At 31.5% G+C, this 19675-nt stretch overlaps 1 protein-coding gene across 1 annotated transcript; it reads right to left on the bottom strand.

The window, feature by feature from the left end:
- Positions 1-1073: 1073 nt before the first annotated feature.
- LOC110419237 (Tetratricopeptide repeat (TPR)-like superfamily protein) lies at positions 1074-4900 on the bottom strand. The gene is made up of 3 exons (XM_021432213.2): positions 4356-4900; positions 3063-3251; positions 1074-2377 (listed from the first exon to the last, which is right to left on the bottom strand). The coding sequence occupies exons 1-3, from the start codon at positions 4533-4535 to the stop codon at positions 1688-1690; spliced, it is 1059 nt and encodes a 352-aa protein (XP_021287888.1). The 5' UTR covers positions 4536-4900; the 3' UTR covers positions 1074-1687.
- Positions 4901-19675: the final 14775 nt, after the last annotated feature.

Here is a 19675-nt window from a genome sequence, read left to right as displayed (position 1 = left end):
TGAATAATTATTGAGATTTATATAAATTAAAAAAATATTAATACTTCAAAATAAACAATCATATTAAAATATTAATATTTTTTATAAATTATCAAAAAAATAATATTTCAAATTAAAAATCAAAAAATATAATAATGAATATTTTATCTGTTTTATTTTTAAACTATTTTTATCAAAAATAATATATATTTCTTATTTTATAATTATTACATTTCTACTATTTCATATCACCGACTAAGGGTAAAGTAAAGAAAAAGCAAAAATAAACACTCTGATTTTTATATTTTAATTCAAATTATATAAAAATTTATTAATTTTAAAAATAAACGTCCGACTAGAAACATTAATAATAATAATAATAATAAATTAAAATATTTTTTATTAATTTTAAAAAATAAAAAGCACCGCATCAGTGCTCCCTTTCCTAAGAGAGAGCATAGGGCTCGCTCCCTCGATTCTCCCTTGGGAAGCCTCAGGTGCTCCCTTACGGAGCTTGATCAATGCTTCCTAGGGGAGTTTCGATGCTCTCCAATGAAGAGCTTTTGTTTTTTTAATTACTAAAAAAATATTATAATTATAAAAATTAATTAAAAATAAAATTTTTCTTTTACTTTTGTTGTATCAATAAGTTGACGAAAATATTAAAATATTAACAACCAAATCTATCTGTCTAATTAAAAAATATATTTTTTAAAAATTAATAAATTTATATATAATTTCGATCAAAACTTAAAAAAATTAAAACATCTTACCCACAAAATAAAGCTCTTTACCAAGGATACAGTCCATACACAAAGCTTGGTAGTGGAGAGACTACATTTTACAACAATATCTTGATTTTCAGTCTCAGCATAAGATTTACATTTCACTAACCAGGGCTGCTTTCTCTTCCTTCATACACAACAGAAAATAGATTGAGAGACGGAGGGCAGGGGTGATTTACTCTGATGTCTGATGTACAATCAATGGCTGGCTCCGTACAGGCACACATTGTACCAAGACCATCGTAAAACCCATCTCTACAGGAATAAGGGCTTGACCCATATCACCTAGTTCTAAAAATGCATTCCATGCCCCAGAATCAAATGACTTTATTCAAGAATCAACAACAATTACAGCCTGGTAAGTCATTATTCACTTGACCGGAACAACATAATCAAATATATATCATGTCATAAATATACATATATGTATACATAATAAATAAAAATACAGATTTTGTATTAATTTCCAGATAATTACCACAAATTAAGAAAACTATTGATGTATAAATTTGTTCCTCCAATGCAAACAAGCTGACAGATTCAAAGTTCTCATCTCCCTTGATGCATTTTAAGCAGTCAGAGGAGAGTCAGGCTTTGATGTCTCCTTCAAGAGGCAGGCAAATAATTACATCACCAGAAAAGATGATTACCTGACTCCAAAATCAATGAGGATCATCTGTTAATATGCAGCCTTTTTCAAAATATTGGTGGCAGCCTGAAATTTTCGAGTGGCAGTGCAATAGGGAGAAACTCAAACAGGGCAACTGAAAAAAAATATCATTCCCCTGGCTTTGGATATTTAAACATGACAGATCAACCACAGCTTCTCAAACTACACTTCCCTCAACATAGGAGACTGTTTGTGGAGATGTCAGAATCAGAAACATTAATAACATTCATTGTATTTTGGACTTCATCCCATTTCATTTCACTGGTCGCATGCCAACAGTTCTTACACGAAAACGATATTGAGGCTGGGACTCATCATCGTCGTCATCATCATCATCATCTTCACTAGAGTCATCTTCAACTCTATCCCACCGTGCATAGTCCAGAGCTGAGTGTCCCTTTGGTTTAGGGATTGCCTGCCATCCCTTGGAATCTTTGACGCCCTGTTCTAGAGGAGCAGCAGCTTCAGTTCTTTGAGGCACATTCTTGTCATCTAACTGTCCCTTGGGTTTAGGGATTGCCTGCCATCCTTTGGAATCTTTGACGCCCTGTTCTAGAGGAGCAGCAGCTTCAGTTCTTTGAGGCACATTCTTCTCATCTAACTGTCCCTCGTGTTTAGGGATCGCCTGCCACCCTTGGGAATCCTTGCCATTTGGTGCTTGAGGAGCAGTAACTCCAGGATTTCTTTTGGGCACATTCTTATAATCTGTTTCCTGCTCAGGAGATTCTTTGAGGTCAGGTTTCTCAGGGGCAATGATTTCTACTTTAACCAGATTCTCATTAAGCTTAGCATTTGGATCTTTCCTAAAAGCTGGCACTACTATATCTTCCTTTTTGTCATCTTGTTCCTCTTCATTCTCCATTGTGAAGGGTTGCCCATGTTCTTCTTCCTCTTCTTCCTCTTCTTCCAACTCTGCTTCAGATTCAGGTATTGGAGCAAGTGCCTTTCCTTAAGCAAAGAAAACAAAATCCATTTTCTTATTGACATCCTGAAGATCAAGTACAAGTAAGCATAAGAAAGAACTATTGAACTTATGGGGTAATAACTTCCCAATGAGGCAAAGACCATGAACAAATGGTCACAAGAAAAAAAACACAGGCTGCAACATGATCAAGGATTATAGGAGTTCTATCAGTTTCATTCCAAAACACATTTCTTCATTAAAACAAAACTTAGGATGATTATAAAACCAAGTCCACCCCCAAACCAACTTGAAATTCTTAAGTATTTGCCAATTTTTCGTCATCATAGATCACAAGATTAACACAATAATGAGGCTAGCCAACAGCAAAAACAATGCACTTGGACCAACCCTTTGCCATGTATTTTATATCCCTTTCCCTCTCTTGTTCTGCGTAGCCCATTTTAGAAACCAGAGACCTTTGAAGACAAAGATGGAACAATCCTATCAATCAGAGTAAAGGACAGAAATAAGGTGAAACAGTAATCTGAAAACAAGTCATCTAAAGAAATTATTTACTCAGATTCAGCTCCATACAGAGGAAATAAGAGAGCAATTGATTTTGTATGAGCCAACAGCAGACAATTTCAAACTGTTAGTGAAATAAAATGTAAAATTACTGCTTTAACACACAAGATGCCAGCCACATAGAGATAGGAGGATATACCACTTGCGTCCTCAAACGAGCTTGAAGGTTATGATAAACTTCTGAAGAGGGATTCAACTCTATGAGCTGGTTGACATCGAAGAGGGCTGAATTGTACTCCTTTAGAGTGACTAGGGTTTGAGCTCGCAACATCAAAGCTCCAGTGTGCTTGTGGTCAAGCTCAAGCACTGAGGTACATTCTTCTGCTGCCTAAGGTTGAATTAACAACATCAGTTTGTAGACAACAGTTTCAACGCATCAAAGTTAAATGAGTAACCCAGCAAGTATGCATTCCATGAATAACAAAAATAAAAGAACTTGTAGCAGCAAGCAAAATTAGTTCCTAAGAAGTTTTCCCACATGATCATACTCAAGAAATGGTCATTAACATAGCATAAAGGCTAAATTTAATCCACAGAGCCAATCTGACATAGTGGGAAAATGCTTTCTTTATTGCTGCTATCGCTGTTCTAGTGAATTTTTTGGAATATCCAAAAAACTTAAACCTTTCTAAAGAACTTTGCGTGTGTCTGAGCATGCAGGCAAATGCATATGTGCATGTACGTGAGTCTGTCTATACGTGCAAGTTATGCATACCCCTTCATCAAGCATCAAATTGAAGAATACAACATCATACTTTTCATAACTTATAGTTGTTGAAATTCGAATCTTGCATTATCAAATGGGCTACTGAACCGTGACAGTTTCGATTGCTTAAAGGAACAAATGTGGATTCTTACTAGAATCTAGAATAAAAGCACAACTATGTATTTTAAATAAGAACTTTAGTTACAATACTGAATTTTAAATTAATAGCTTCAACATTATATCTACTTAGATAATCTAATAAAACAAGGAAATCGTGTTATCTATGTCACTGTTTCAACCCTTTTTCCCTCTCTATTCCAAAAACATAAAATCATTCCACAAATCTTATTGCGAATTAGTAAATTTCAAAACTTTAATAACATCTTAGTGAAAGAAAATTAAACTTTCTACTAAAATCTCTAGAAACATAAAAAATATATCTTTTTTAATAAAACAATAAAAAAAAGGTAGAAATTGCTTTACTTTCTTCTTATTCATCCGTCAAAAGCATATTAATAAAACTCTCACAAAACCAAGATTTTGTCCATGAAAATATTAAATTACACCCAAAAATGTCCAAATAAAACATTGAAATACAACTTTTTTTCATGTTCCCAAAGCCCTTCGAAATCCAATCTGAAGCAAGATATTTACTAAATCTAATAAATAAGAAAACCCAAGAAGCAAAAATCACGGCAATTCAAAGGAATAAAGGATAAGAAAAACCTTTTTGAAATGATGTAATTTCAAGTAACAAGCAGCTCTGTTACTGTGCAAAGCGATCTTCTGAGGCTTGGTTTTGGCAACAGCCAGCGCCTCCGTGTAGTAACCAAGCGCTTCCTCGTACCTCCCTTGTCTGTACATCTGGTGGGCCCTCTCGATCTTGTTAAACGACGCCGTCGCCATATTCACCCTCCCCCTACCCCCGCCTCCCAATCCTTCCGATCTGTTAATCTGTTGTGGAATACGGAAGGAAAAAGGTATAATAATAAAAATAATAATAATAATAATTCAAAAGGAAAGACAAAGAAGTGAGGTGGCGTATCCAGAAATAAATGGTAATCGTCTTTGTGCTTAGTGAAGCTCAATAAGACACGTATTTTTTACTTTCCTGAATTTTATTATTTATTATTTTATCTGTTAATTATTGATTGGATTACAAGGAAATGCCGAGTACGCGTGGTGTGGGGTTTCAAATTTCACTTTGCAAAGGGGTTTTGAAATTTTAGTGGGAAAGGGTGGTGGGCGGCAGGCGCTGTCCCATGTGGAAGCAGGTGCGGTTCAGCGGCAGTTGTGCCCGCCCCCGAGTCACCAATTAATTGCACATCAGTGTCGCTGTGCCCATGCCGCTGATTAATCCATTTCGGCAGAGGTAAACAAAATCAAATTAAATTAATTATTAATTTAAATTAAAAATAATCTGAGAAAAATAATTTAATTTAATTGATTTATTGGATCAGTTAGTTCAAAATATTTGATTCAATTATTATTTTATCGGTGTTCAATTTTAAAATTTTTAATTATATATTAATATAAAGATAATATTTTAATATATATTAAAAAGAATTAATAATAAATTTAATTAACAATATATTTAAAGTATATTAATTTATTATATGAAATTTAATTATAGTAATTTAATTTTACTTATATATATATTTATTTATAAATCTGTATTAATATGAAATTATAAATTATATATTTTAAATGATATAACTTATATGATAATATTATAATAAATGATAGTAAATATTCTACATATTAATATGTTATAATTATTACACCTTAGTAATATTTCGTAATATAAAATGTTATAAATATATATAAAATTATATAAACATTATATATATTTAATTTGTAAATAAGCATTATATAACTTATAATAAACTTTATTTATATGATTACACTTAATAAACTTATTAATTATCACTTTAGTTTTTATAACATATTATTTATAATTAGTTATTATTTATACAAACTTTGATATAAAATATTATAATATATAAATTGTGTCATTAATTTCATATGTAAATAATAAAGTAATAGATTATCTATACATATATTTAATTTATATATAAGCATTACTGTAACTTATGATAGACTTTATTTACATAATTACATTTAATAATGTTATTAGTTATCGCCTTAATTTTTATAACATATTGCTTATAACTAGTTATTATTTATAACAAACTTTGATATAAAAATTAAAATATTATAACATATAATTTGTATCATTAATTTCTTTTATATAATAAAGTAATATATATTATATATCATATATTTAATTTATATATAATTTGTATATTTTATAATTATAGATGACGTTCATAAATTTTAATATTATAATTTGTTAACAAAAAGGTAATAAAATATAATAATTATATTGAATTGAAAATCTAAATTAAACCTTGACAAAGAAGATTTAGGTAGATCTTGAATAAAATAACGTATGATCGAATAAATTTAATTGATTAGATAATTTGATTTGCATATAGGGTAAATATACACCTATAAGCTATACGTAGCCTAAATTAGACCACGAATTTAATGAATCTTTTTTTAATTAATTTGCATAGACATATAGTAAATTAATTGAGAGAAATATTTTTATGAGAAACTCGACAGAGACTTGTAAATAATTTAAGACTCTAGGTTAACAACTTAATCCATTAAAATAAGTTAAGAGAGAAAGACAATATTCAGATAAAGAATTAAGGGATATCATAATCTTAGGTCTGGTAGTTATTTGAATTTAATAAGATAGTTTTGTTGATAGATTTTAAATTAGTTATCAATTTTAATTTTTCTTTTTAATAATTTGGTTGCTTGGATAAGATTAGGTTGTTAGTAGCAATTAGGAATTAATTCAATTTTTCATGAGAACGATTTTTATTTACTATTATATTACTTGTTAACGATATATGCGCTGACGTGAAAAATCAACAACAAGTTTTTGACGTTGTTGTTGGGAAATTTATTTTTAATTTTTTCTTGTTAATATAATATCAAGCATTCTTAATCTTAATCTAGACTTATCTTTTTTTTTAATTTTTCAAGTATTTTTAGTTATTGTATGTGAAGAACCCGATATTTAGAAATTGTTCTTTTGGATCCAGAAATTGAAAAGACTTTTAGAAGACTTCGGAGGAAAAATAAAAAAGTTTATGCTCCAAGTAAAATAATGGCTAAACAACAAGAGGGAGAGACCAAGCTTTTGAGGGACTATGCCATCCCACGAGTACAAAATCTCCACTCTAGTATTCAAAGACTTCTTATTTAAGCCAACAACTTTGAAATTAAGCCATCAATCATTTAGATGATTTAGACTGTTGTTCAGTTTGGGGGTTTACCAAATGATGATATGAATGCTCAAATTGTAAATTTCTTGAAAATTTGCGATACATTCAAGGCTAATGGTGTTATTGATGTTGCCATAAGATTGAGGCTTTTCCCTTTTTTATTGAGAGATAAAGCAAAGAGTTGGTTAAATTCACTTCTTGCTGGTTCCATTAATCGTTGGGATGATTTGACTCAAAAATTCTTAGCAAAATTCTTTCCCCTCGTTAAGTCAGCAAAGATGCGGAATGATATCACTTTCCTCATGCAATTTGATTCTGAATCACTATGCTTGGGAAAGGTACTAAGATTTGATAAGAAGGTGTCCTCACTATGGATTACATAAGTGGCTGCAAGTTTAGACTTTTTCTAATCATTTGCTAAGACCTTTTAGAGCTACCATTGATGCTACTGCTAGAGGTGTACTCATGAGTAAATCCATTGATGAGGCTTATGATTTACTTGAAGAGATAACTTCCAATAATTATCCATGGCCATCATAAAGATTGGGTACAAGAAAAATAGCTAGAATTCATGAATTAGATGTGATAAACACTGTGTCTATATAATTGGCTTCTCTTGCAAAGAAAATGGATAAATTAAGTGTTAATGCTATTCAGTCCTCTTTTATGATGTGGGAATTTTGTGAGGAAGGACATTCCAATGACAATTGTCCCATTTATTCTGAGTCTTGTCAAATGTTGGAAATAGGCAACAGAACAATCCTTATTCCAACACTCGTTATCCTAGTTGGAGGAATCATCCTAGTTTTTTATGAAATAACAACCAAGGGTATTCATTAATAGCTAAGTCAAACTTTCCTCTTGGATTTCTATCTAGAGTCCCCATGCCAAAGAAAAAGAATTCAATGGAGGATATGTTCATGCAATTCATGACAAAAATTGATGCATTCGTAACAAAGACCGATACATTTATGACAAGGACTAATGCCTCTATTCAAAATCAAGCAGCTTTAATTAGAAATCTTGAGACACAAATGGGCTAACTTGCTAGTGCTTTACATACTAGACCTCATGGTACCTTACCAAGTAATACTGAACCCAACCCAAGAAGAGAAGGTAAGAAACATTGTATGGTAATCTCTTTGTAATGGAAAAAAGGTAAGCAAAGAGGTAAGTAATAAAGCTTTAAATTCTGAGATTTTAATTCAATCAGATGAGAAAGAAATTGAAAAAGATGCTGAAAAAGAAATTGTGGTTGAAAAATCTGTTGAAAATTCAAAAAAAAATAACAATTAAAACCTACTCCCACACCTCTATCACCTTTTGCTTAATGTTTTCAAAAGAACAAACTTGACAAACAATTCTAGAGATTTCTTGAGCTATTTAAAAAGCTACACATTAATATTCTTTTTGCTGAAACGTTAGAAAAAATGCCAAGTTATTTTAAATTCTTTAAAGACATATTGACAAAAAAGAGGAAATTGGAAAAGTTTAAGATAGTTGCACTTACTGAAGAGTGCAGTGCTATAATTCAGAATAAGCTTTTACCAAAGCTCAAAGATCTAAAGAGTTTTTCTATTCCTTGCACTATTGGTAATTTTAAAATTTCTAAAGCTTTGTATGATTTGGGTGCTAGTGTTTCAATAATGTCTTCATCTATTGCTAGAAAACTTGGATTTAAAAAGATACAACCTACTACAAATACCTTGCAATTAGCAAATAGAATAATCAGGCACCCAGTTAGGATTATAGAGGATGTTTTTCTAAAAGTTGGGCATCAATACATTCTGGTGGACTTTGTTATGCTGGTGATTGAAAATGATGTTAAATTCCTCTTATTTCGAGAAGACCATTCTTAGCTATAGTTGGAGCAATTATTGATGCAAAGAATGGAAAAATAACTTTCAAAGTTAGAGATGAGGAAATGGTATTTAATTTGTTCAATACAACTCAAAATCCCTACACAGATAGTTACTATAAAATAGATTTAGTTAATGAGGGTAAAGGTAAGCCTAGCCTATCGCCTTTAACAAAGCAGGTGCCAATTCTTGAGACAAAACCACCATCACCACCACCACTTTCCAGTCATCTTGATTTTGTGGTTGGACAGCAAGTAGTATTTTCTTATTCATAACTTCATCTTGTGCCATAGAATCTTAAACCATATTAGGGAAAAACCTTTAAAGTAGTAAAGATTCATCCTTATGATGTTATTGAGATTTATAGTAGGGTTATTAAAGTAGTCAAAGTCAATAGAAAAGTCTCAAGCCATATAAAGTAATGCAGAAAGGGGTGCCATATTCAAGCTTATGACTATAAAGAAGCGTTTCTTGAGAGGCCACCCAAGTACTATTTTTATTTTGTAGGTACGTTAAAGCCCTCTTAAAAAAATGTACAAAAACTTTTCCAAAAAAAAATTTCAGAAAAAGGTAGGCCATAGCTCCCACTAGGGGAGGTCGCAGGTTGTGAGCTACGGCCCACTAGGCTCTAGGTCACAGCCTAGTTTGAAAAAAATATTTCAAAATGGCCTTCAATATAAAATTAATTGCTTTTTACCCATTTTTTATCATTACTTGATAAAAATACCCGTAAAAACCTTTTAGAAAAATTAAATGCTCTCGATTTCTCTATCCTTCCAAAAGGAACATCACCCGTCTAGCTTTGTCAACTCTCTATCACCATCTAGCTCTCTCTAATTTTCACCACCGCCATCTATCTTTATCTCTTGCCATCTCGCCATATCATCGTTGATTTATCTCTTGCCATATCAGCTTCAATTTATAGACAAAAAAGCTGAGATAACATCAATGTATGTTCTTGGGTTTATTGGTTTAGGATTCAAGGTTTATGGTTTATTAGTTTAGGGTTTATTGGTTTACATTCACAGAAACTTAAAGTTAAAGTTTCAAGTGAAATTTGTAAATTTTAACATTATCTAGAGTTGTTACACTCCATGCATATATGTAACAACTCTAATGAACTTGGCACGTAACAAATCTATTCAACATGACATGGTGACATGGTGCATAACATGTTTTTGTATATGGCATCTATCAACATTTTTTAAACATGGCATGTAGTAAAATGGTCAAAATTGTAAATTAGTAAAATTTGTCTATACATTGCGTGCAACAACATTGTAAACATGGCGTGTAGCAAAATTTTTAAACATGGCATGTAGCAAAATGATGTGTATCAAATTGTTTTTGTACATGGCATGTAAAAAAATTTTTTCAACATGGTATGTAACAAGATGTTGTTCAAAATGGCATGTAACAAAATTTATTTGAACTTGGAGTGTAACATTTTTTTAAATGACGTGTAACAACTTTTTTTTCAACATAATGTGTAACGACATTTTTTCAACATGGTGTGTAGCAAAATTTTAGAACATGGCTGGTAGCAACATGACATGTAGATAAATTCATGTGATTTTGCAAATTACAGAAAAAGATGTAAATCCATTACGTGTAATTTGTCTGCAGTGCACTTGGTCTTAGCATACAAGACATGGTAATAAAGGGTTTTGAAAATAACCCTTTCTATTATGGAGGGAAAAAGCAAGCTCACTTATTATCATATCTTGTATAATGAAAAAACTAATATCAAACAAAAAAGCATATCATCATATTAGAAGGCAAGCCTAGTTTACCTAGAATCCAGCATGACTATTGAGACAAAAATCAAATTCTATGGGGTGGCAATTGGTAGTATCAACAACATAGTGGCAAAATTTTTTTAAGCATGGCTTTTAAAAATAACATTTTTTCAACATGACATGTAGGAAAATTTGAGAACATGGCGTGTAACAACTTTTTGATAAATTGATTTTGACACTTATTTTTGTTAAATTTAAGGGGTGTGTTATATGTGCGACTTTTGATTACACATAGTGGTCATTGGGTCGATAACATTTCCAAGGGTGGTGAGACATGAATTTGGCGGGTTAAGGGTGATTTGTCATTTCCGAGATTGATGAAAATAGTTGAATATGTTGTTGGGGTAAACTCATAGGATCATGAAATTGAGATACATTTATTGCTTAATGTACATAGAAGGCTATCACACTTAATTATTAGGGACGATGGGGATATTGTGATGATTTTGCAAGAGGAGAGGACAATTCCAATTGTGTATGTCACCATTAAGGAATGACATACAAATGTTATGCCACATGAACATGCCGTCCAACATTGGCAAGCACCATCAATCCCTAACCCACAACAATAGCAAACATCATCAACGTATGCACATGAGTTTGTGTAGCTCAATACACACACAACATTCGCACAATAGTTGATTGCATAATTCTAATTAGCATGTGCATTGAACTAATTACTTGTTGCTATCCAACCAATGCAACCGTCGGGTGAAACTATAGAGGGTCCAATGCCATTTTCAAACAACATTGCGATGCTCAACAATGATGTTACATCTGATCAAGGTGAAGATGATTGGTTTCCCACTAGTGAAGATAACTTTGATGATGATTTTATTAGCAGGTATGATGATTGTTTAGGAGATGACTAGGGTGACGATAATGACATTTCGAATTGTAATCATGCTAAAGGTGGTATGGAACATGTCGAAGGTGTAGATTTAGGAGATGTTCAATGCGATGACCCCATTTACAATAACCCCATTGCTGGTGATGACAGGATTTGTTTGCCTAAGGCATTGCCTGATGGCAGTGATCAAGAAAAGGTAAATGCAGGGGTATCTCATTCATGGCTTATTCTGAGTGCAAATATGTTTTCCTTGGTCACAGTTAACATGGAGGAGTCCACATCACTCGATGACCATTATACTAAGGAAAAATGTTTTTCTCTGAGGCCAAATTGAAACGAGGTTTGAACATGTTCATGCTAAAAGAACAATTTGAGATAAGAGTTAAAAGGTCATGGCACACTCATTTTGAGGTTGCTTATAAAAACAAGGCATGCAAGTTCGCTAAGCATTCAATGAAGTTACTTGAGGGAGATTATTGGCAAGTTTTTAAGTTTCGCCAAAAACACATGTATTGCCAATGGTTTGTAAGGTCGATTCTAAATAACGAGTGCGAAGTTAAATGGTGAACCTATATCCCCAAAGCTTCAAGCTAATAGAGTAGCATTGAGGCCTAAGGACATAATGACTGAGATGATGATTCAGTGGGGATTAGAATGCTTATATAATAAGGCCTAACAATTGAAAAAGTGTGTGGAGAGGCTTGTTTTTGGTTTGGACTCCTACCCTCGTATTTCCATATGTTGGAATGTGAAAATCCTAATATAGTCACTATAGTGGCTACTGATTAGGTACAATAATTTAAATATTGTTTTTGCACGTACGGGGCTTGTATTTGAGGGTTCAAGGCTATAATGCGACTTGTAGTCACTAATCAAGCATAACACTTCAAATATTATTTCTAGGAGTATCAGTTTGTATCCGAGCGTTCAAGGTTGTAATGCGGCCTATAGTTGCTATCGATGCCATGTATCTAAAAGGTAGGTTCAATGGTGTTTTGTTCGTTGTTGTATGCACAAATACGAACAAGTTCGTATATCTAATTGCATTTGGCATTGGCCACGTTGAGGATAAAAAGTTATGGATGTGGTTTCTAATCGAACTATGTTGTGTTGTTGGTTGTCCTAAACACACAATGTTCATTTTTGATCAACATCATGCCATTAAGAAGGTAATTAAAAATGTGTACATAAACGCACACCATGGGCTAAGTAGTTACCACTTGTAGAAAAACTTAAAAAAATAAGTTCAAGTGCAATAACGTGGTAGTGATTTTCACCTTTGCGCGAGATTGCTACGAGGTATCTAATTTAAACAAACATATGAACTAGTTGAACCAGATTCACATGGGTGCCAAGCAACTATAAACAGGTTGTTAATGTGAACACGAACTTTAGCCCTTGGGCTACCAAGCAACTATAAACACAGTTCAATGAAGCTCATTATTTTGTAGTTAAACTTATCAATCAAGTGAAGTTCTAAGTTAAAAAATGAGAGAAATGATGCAATAGTAAACCTATCCACAATGACATGTTCAAGTTTAGAGTTCTAGACTAATCTACTACCATGCAACCATGACATTACAATAATAAGGATAAAAAATCCTTGTTTCTTATTTGTTTTTTTGAATATCCATGTTTCTTAATTACTTCCACTGTGATTTTGTTGTCTTCGCAGTAAGTGCAAACATGCAGCTGGTGAATTATGCTTGGACTACTACAAAACTACCTCTTGGGTAGAAGGTTATGCTGGGACTGTTTGATCAATTGAGTATCACAGTGACTGGGACATCCCCCTTGATGTGAAAGCAATTGTCATTTTGCCACCACCTTGGTTAGGTCAAGCAAGAAGACCTAAGAGGAGAAGAATTCCAACAGTTGAAAAAGGCCGTCGACCACGAAAATGTTCATAATGCTTGAGATACTGCCATAATAGACAAAATTGCCTAATGCTATTTGCAATTCCATCGACAAATCCAACACCATCATTAAGTCATTCAGCACCTTCGTGACTATAACGACTGAAAACATGTTCAACTAGTAGACAACTTGGTCACACATGCAACACCTATCTAATAAGAATGACAAACTCTAAGAATGTAGGGGGTTTTATAGATGAAAACAATGGCTTTAACTACAACATATGTCAGTCATTGTAAAACTTGCCTATATTGTTAATGTGCTATTTTTGTATGAACTTCAAGATATAATGAAATATGTCTTTTAACTTATTAATGCTTAACATGTGTTTACAATTTCTATTATGTTAACTTGTTAATGATTTATAAGTTCTTCATGATTACTTAATTTTTCACCAGTATGTTTATTCATTCTTAAATTTTGGTTTGTTACACGCCATGCATTGGAGAGGAATAGTTATTATACATCATGTATTGAAGAAAAGTTGGTGCTACACGTCATGCCTTAGTGGGCAATTGTTACTAGACGCCATGCCTATATAATGTGCTATGACACGTTATCATTGCATAACGGTTTAATTCAATCCAAAGTTGTATAAACATTTAGGATGAAATAGGAGTTGAAAATGTTTGAAAACCTTGTGAAAAAGGAGTGAAAAAACTATTCTTTAACAATAGTATCAATACTTCCGTGTAAGTATCAGTACCTTTACCAGAGAGTGCTCTCTATACTCTATGTATCAATACTTTTCTAAAAAGTCAATATTGATACTTTTTACATAGAATGCTTCCTAAGGCATTCTATCTTCTAAATATCGATACTTGTTCTCCAAGTTTCAATCCTTCAATCATAAAACTCAATTTTCTAGAAACTTTTTATAAATTTTAATTCTAATATTCCTTTTACACTTAGAGACAATCATGTAGACTAAGATTCACTTGGATTAAACCTATCACATCCCATTTCCTAAAGGAATCATGATCGATGCATAGACCTCGACAAGTATAACCCATTAGGTCCAAGCAAGTTTCTTAACCTCAATCAATCATCAATCACATATAAGCATAGATAACATGTAAATATAAGCATCCATGCATAGGTGTAGGTATGTAATTATGAACTTCTCAACATAAAAGGTGTACAGGCTTCATTCATAAAATATGTACCCAACGCATTTAACATTAAATCTGTAAAGGCATCTCAGATGCTCATATAAGCTCACAGACCATTAGTCATACTATTCACATAATTTCATGAAAATAAATTACCATTCCATAGCTCAACATTCTTAATATTCACATATTAACATAAAAGTAACTCGCCACATAATGACTTAACATTCAAGTGCAAACAATTATTTATAAACGAAATAAAAGACCGACTCGTTAGTAAAACATGACTCGACTCGCTAGGCATGAAGTGGCTGCTAGACACCTACCAATGAAGGATGAACGGATTACATCTCTATGATACTAGCTATTAGTAAAAAAGTGATATCACTTATGTGCAATAAAATAAATAGGAGAAAATAATGTGTAAGTCACAAAGACTCCATAAGTGGATACGAGAAAAGGACAAGCTAGGGATAAGAGTATTTTGTAAACATGCACTTGTAATCTCAAGCCATTCATAAACAATTTAATCATAAGGTTCACGAAACATGATATTTAAACACATTTCAAATAGCATTTGCATGAAAACAAGTTTGCATAACTTTTAGAAGCCTTTTTACCTTCGAAATTCTCATCAAATTTAGCCAACAACCTTTTCTGCAATAAATCTATCAATACATTAGTAAAATGTATTGATACATTTTACATAAAAAGCCTCTTGAAGCATTTTGTTTAGAATGTATAAATACATGCTCCATATATATTGATACTTTAAACACAGAACACAAGTTTTTGGGCAAAATTCAGCATTTATCTCTTAGGACTACTTTTAATGCTCAATTCATTCCATTAAACTTATTCCTATGTCAACATATTGTATAAATCATAAACAATACTCATATAAGCTTGGCATACAACATTTCACAAACACAATAATCATCCATTAACATTAAAATGCCTTATTCAATTATCATAAATCATACAATGAGACAGTTTGTCCCCCATCAACCTTGGGTCGACAATGTACAATCTCATTGTACTTCAAACGTTTATGATGCATCATAAGAGTGAAGTCATCACTTACACCACGTGAGAGTGGAGTCAATACGCTCATTGAGTTCCCATACTCATAGCATTAAGTATGTGGAAAGTTCATCACATACATGCTTACTCATCTCATAAGATATATGGAAAATACATCATATACATAGTCTCATAACATTCATCATGCTTTCTCAATCATCTCATGTAGTATATGGAATATATATTATATACATATCTCATGGCATTGATAATGCATGCTTAATCACTTCATATGGCATATAGAATTTACATCATACACACAATCTGATAGTATTCATTATGCATCCTTAATCATTTCATATGGTATATGGAATTTACATCATACACACAATCTTACAGTATTCATCATGCATATTATAGTATCTATAAATAAACATAGAATATCTCGTACCCACACTAGTCTGAAGACCAAAGTAATTGAGTGGACTTCAAATATAAGGTGCTTGTCCCTCTTTTGTTGAAAATTAATACATAGTAGAATATTTATATATATAGTAGATTCATAAACGTTTTGAAAACCATTGTGTTAATCATATCACAATTACTAACAATTTGTTTTCTTAGAAAATCATTTTCATTCTTGAAACTTAAATTCTTTTAGAAACTATTTTAAAGATGTCATTTCAACATACATAAATAATTCTTTTCATAGAAATCATGCTAGCTTTACATATCAAAATAATTTAAAAGTGGTGCATCGATTCACCTAATTGGAGATTCGATTCCTAGCTCCAATCACAACTTCATTTTGGCAAAATCCATGAAGTTTTCAAGCATTCCTATCACAACATTCATTACAATCAATTCCTAAAATAAAAATCTTGAAATAATCATCTCAAGCACTTTCAAAATTTACTCGTTTTTAGCTAAACTAATTTTCTAGCAAAAACCCATACTTAGAAACCCATAAACCTTCCATCCTTACCTTAAGTGAGCTTAGATGCTTAACAAAATAACAAAGCCTTTAAGCTTTAATCACAAACAAAAAATCTGGACAATAAAATCAGATTTTTAGAAACTAAAAATCAACATTTAGATTTTCTAAAGCATAAAAATGTCATTGTTATCATTTAAACTCAAAACCAAGCTTTTCAATGATCAACTATGACGATTGGCATCAAAAATAGGTTGAGAGAGATTAAGTTGAGAGAAATACCTTAGAAAAAAGATTGAAGGTTGAAAATTCAAGAAAAATATGAGGTATTTATAGTTTTGAGCGTGAAAATATTGTTTTGCCTTTTTTATTTTTCTGAAAATGATGAAATGTATCAGTACATTTAAACCTTGTATCAATACACTTGGTTTTGAAAAAATTATATCGATACATAATGAACATATATCAATACACGACCATATGTATCGATAAATTATGAATATGTATCAACACATTTGAAATAGAATGCAATTTCTTAGACATAATCTTATAAAACTTGCCTAGCTTATTTATATTAAATAATGTCCTCATTTTTGCTTCTTTCCTTTTTACTCTCCATTTACTTAAGATACCTAATGTGAATAAGCAAACAACACCCCATTTATATTCAATGAAAATATCAAAAAAATCAAAATCTAAAAGAATCAAAATCTTAATTTTGGTTTCAAGAACAAAATCGAAAAAGTTCACCTAAAATTAAATTTACAACTCATATTTACCATGGCAAATGTATTCCAAAAATTATGAAAAACAATCATTTTTAGTCATCTAAAAATCAAGGGAATCAACACCATCATTTTTTATTTCCAAAAGATTTCTCTATAAAAATAACATATTTTGAGCTGTTCCAAACTTAGATAATTTTCTGCTTCAAAAGTGACAAACAACCAAAAGTGTTAATGAATTCCTTTGAAGGTTAACACTAAGTTTGATGTTCAAAATATGTAATCTATATGCTCATCTAAGGATTTTATAACTTGTTCTCTTACTTAGGGTAGGATTTTACAAAACCATATTCTATCAATTTCTCTACTACTTCATATCATGTTCTCACTCATAACTTATCCATAATCTTCCTAGAGTCTAATCTCTATATTTTCATAAGAATCAACTAGAACTAAAATATTTATAAGTGGTAATCCGTCCTCACTCAAAACAGATAGGGTTTAATTCCCACTATCTTGGATTACTATATGCACACTGAGTGGCATTCTGTCTTAGTCATACAGAGGATAATGGTACATTCCTTACTATCTCAGATTTCTCTATTTTTGTGGTACATACCTCACATCTGCCCTTATATACATGTGGTACAATGCCTTATATCTGGCCCTTATATGTGTAAATAATTTATCATATCCATAACTTGTAACACCATTAACACATAATCATATTTTACAAATCCCAAAAGGTTTGTGGAACTATATCACATACAAATCTCAAATAGCATATATCACATGCTCATATACATATTGCATAATCATTCCATACGCTTATAGGTGGGAATGTCTACATATACAAACATATTTGAATCATGAAAGATAAACACCTCAATAATCCTACTTTACTTTACATAATGAAATACTTGAAAAGGTGTATCCACTCACCTTCGAACACTTGACCTCTACTAAATCAAAACTTCACTCTAGAGAATTTTTTGGAGTTTTTCCAGCACAAAAATGTTCAACAATCATCAATAACATTACTTAAACCATAAATCACATAGTAATCTTCCTATGCTAATTCAAAACTAATTGAGTTCATCTAAATCTAACTTTCTAGCTTAAACCCACTGTTTTTCACTTAACTAGTAGTATAGAAATTTAAATCCTTGTTATTTCTTTATCTTGGTGAGTCACAAGAGAGTAAAACTTCTAAAAATTCTTAACCCTTAGGAAAACACAAAATCTATTGAAATATCTAAAATCAGTAATAGAAATCAAGGGTTTGAAAGATTAAAAGTTGAAAACTTTACCTTTGATAATTGGAAAAACCCAAGCCAAATTTCAAATCTTCAAAGATGGCAATTTTTTGCATAAGAATGTAAGGAAGGTTTGAAAGTTGAGAAGAAATATGAAATTAGGTGGCTAAAGTTTCAAACTAATGAAAATATACCTTTTAGGGTAATTTTTGAGTGAGAAAACAATAATTTCTTTTATTTTTGTGAAAACGGTTACAAGTACCAATGCATTGGGGAAAGTATCGATACTTGAGTTTTTGAGTTTTTATGTATCAATATTTGTTCATCTGAATCCTTTTGAAAGCTTTTTCGTTTGAAAGTATTGATACTTGTCCATCATGTATCGATACTTGTGTTCCAAAATGTAAATTTTCACTTTGAAAATACATTTTTTTTTACCTATATTTCTTTCCTAAGAACTTGTACACTTAAAAACTTGAAATTAGCCCTAAAGCATGTTTAAATTTGCTCACCAAGTAGAATTTTACTTAACTAATCTACACCTAAGATGAGGGGTTTTACAATATGAGTCATTGGGTATTTGGTTAGGGATGTAATGGGTAGGCTACCAGCTATTTTTGAGGTACTCGACCCTAAAATCATTTAAAAATCAAGGTATCCTAATCCTATTAAAACTTAGATAAAATTACAAAATATTACCCAAAACTGAACCTTATTAATATAGTATTATCTGCTAATTATCCAAATTCTTTAAATACCCAATTATACAAGGCAAATTTTTTGTATATGGATACTTGTTTAATAACCTGAATCCCAAACCTGAATAAAAAGATAATTTACGTTAATTCATATGCAATTTACTAATAATTAAAATTTAAACCACAAAAAAATGGAAGTTAGTTGAGATGGCTTCTTAAGATTGTCTTAAAGGTAAAGAAGACAAAGGTTCGAATCTTACTAATTATAAAATTTTGTAACATTATATATAATATTATAATATTATTTATAATTGGCTTCTACAAGTACCGAGTTCGGGTTTAGGGTATTTTAAGGTGATACTCGAAACCTACCCAAACTTGAGTCGAGTATTAAAAGTCTAACATGAACTTGCTCCATAACTAAATATAGGGTACTCGAATCCTATGTTATTGTGTTGGATACTTGTGGATACCTGTGCAATGTACAACAACCCATTTGCATCCTTATATTTGGTTCCATTATACTTTGTGAAATTGGGGAACTGAAAAGAGGTCGAAAGGTAATTTTGTC

The sequence above is a fragment of the Theobroma umbraticum genome, unplaced genomic scaffold (genome assembly GCF_002168275.2).
Source record: "Theobroma umbraticum cultivar Fairchild unplaced genomic scaffold, ASM216827v3 scaffold_67.0, whole genome shotgun sequence".
In the NCBI taxonomy this organism is placed as follows: Eukaryota; Viridiplantae; Streptophyta; class Magnoliopsida; order Malvales; family Malvaceae; genus Theobroma; species Theobroma umbraticum.
The sequence above is the reverse complement of the archived record's forward strand: the minus strand, read 5'-3'. Positions and strand labels throughout refer to the sequence as shown.

What these genes read in the sequence shown, in the direction of transcription:
- LOC110419237 (XM_021432213.2), bottom strand. Translation starts at nt 4,535, where the DNA reads ATGGCGACGGCGTCGTTTAACAAGATCGAGAGGGCCCACCAGATGTAC. An exon ending in AATTACATCATTTCAAAAAG is followed by an intron (nt 3,252 to 4,355) that starts GTTTTTCTTATC and finishes ATTCAACCTTAG; the next exon opens with GCAGCAGAAGAATGTACCTC. An exon ending in CTCGTTTGAGGACGCAAGTG is followed by an intron (nt 2,378 to 3,062) that starts GTATATCCTCCT and finishes GCTTAAGGAAAG; the next exon opens with GCACTTGCTCCAATACCTGA.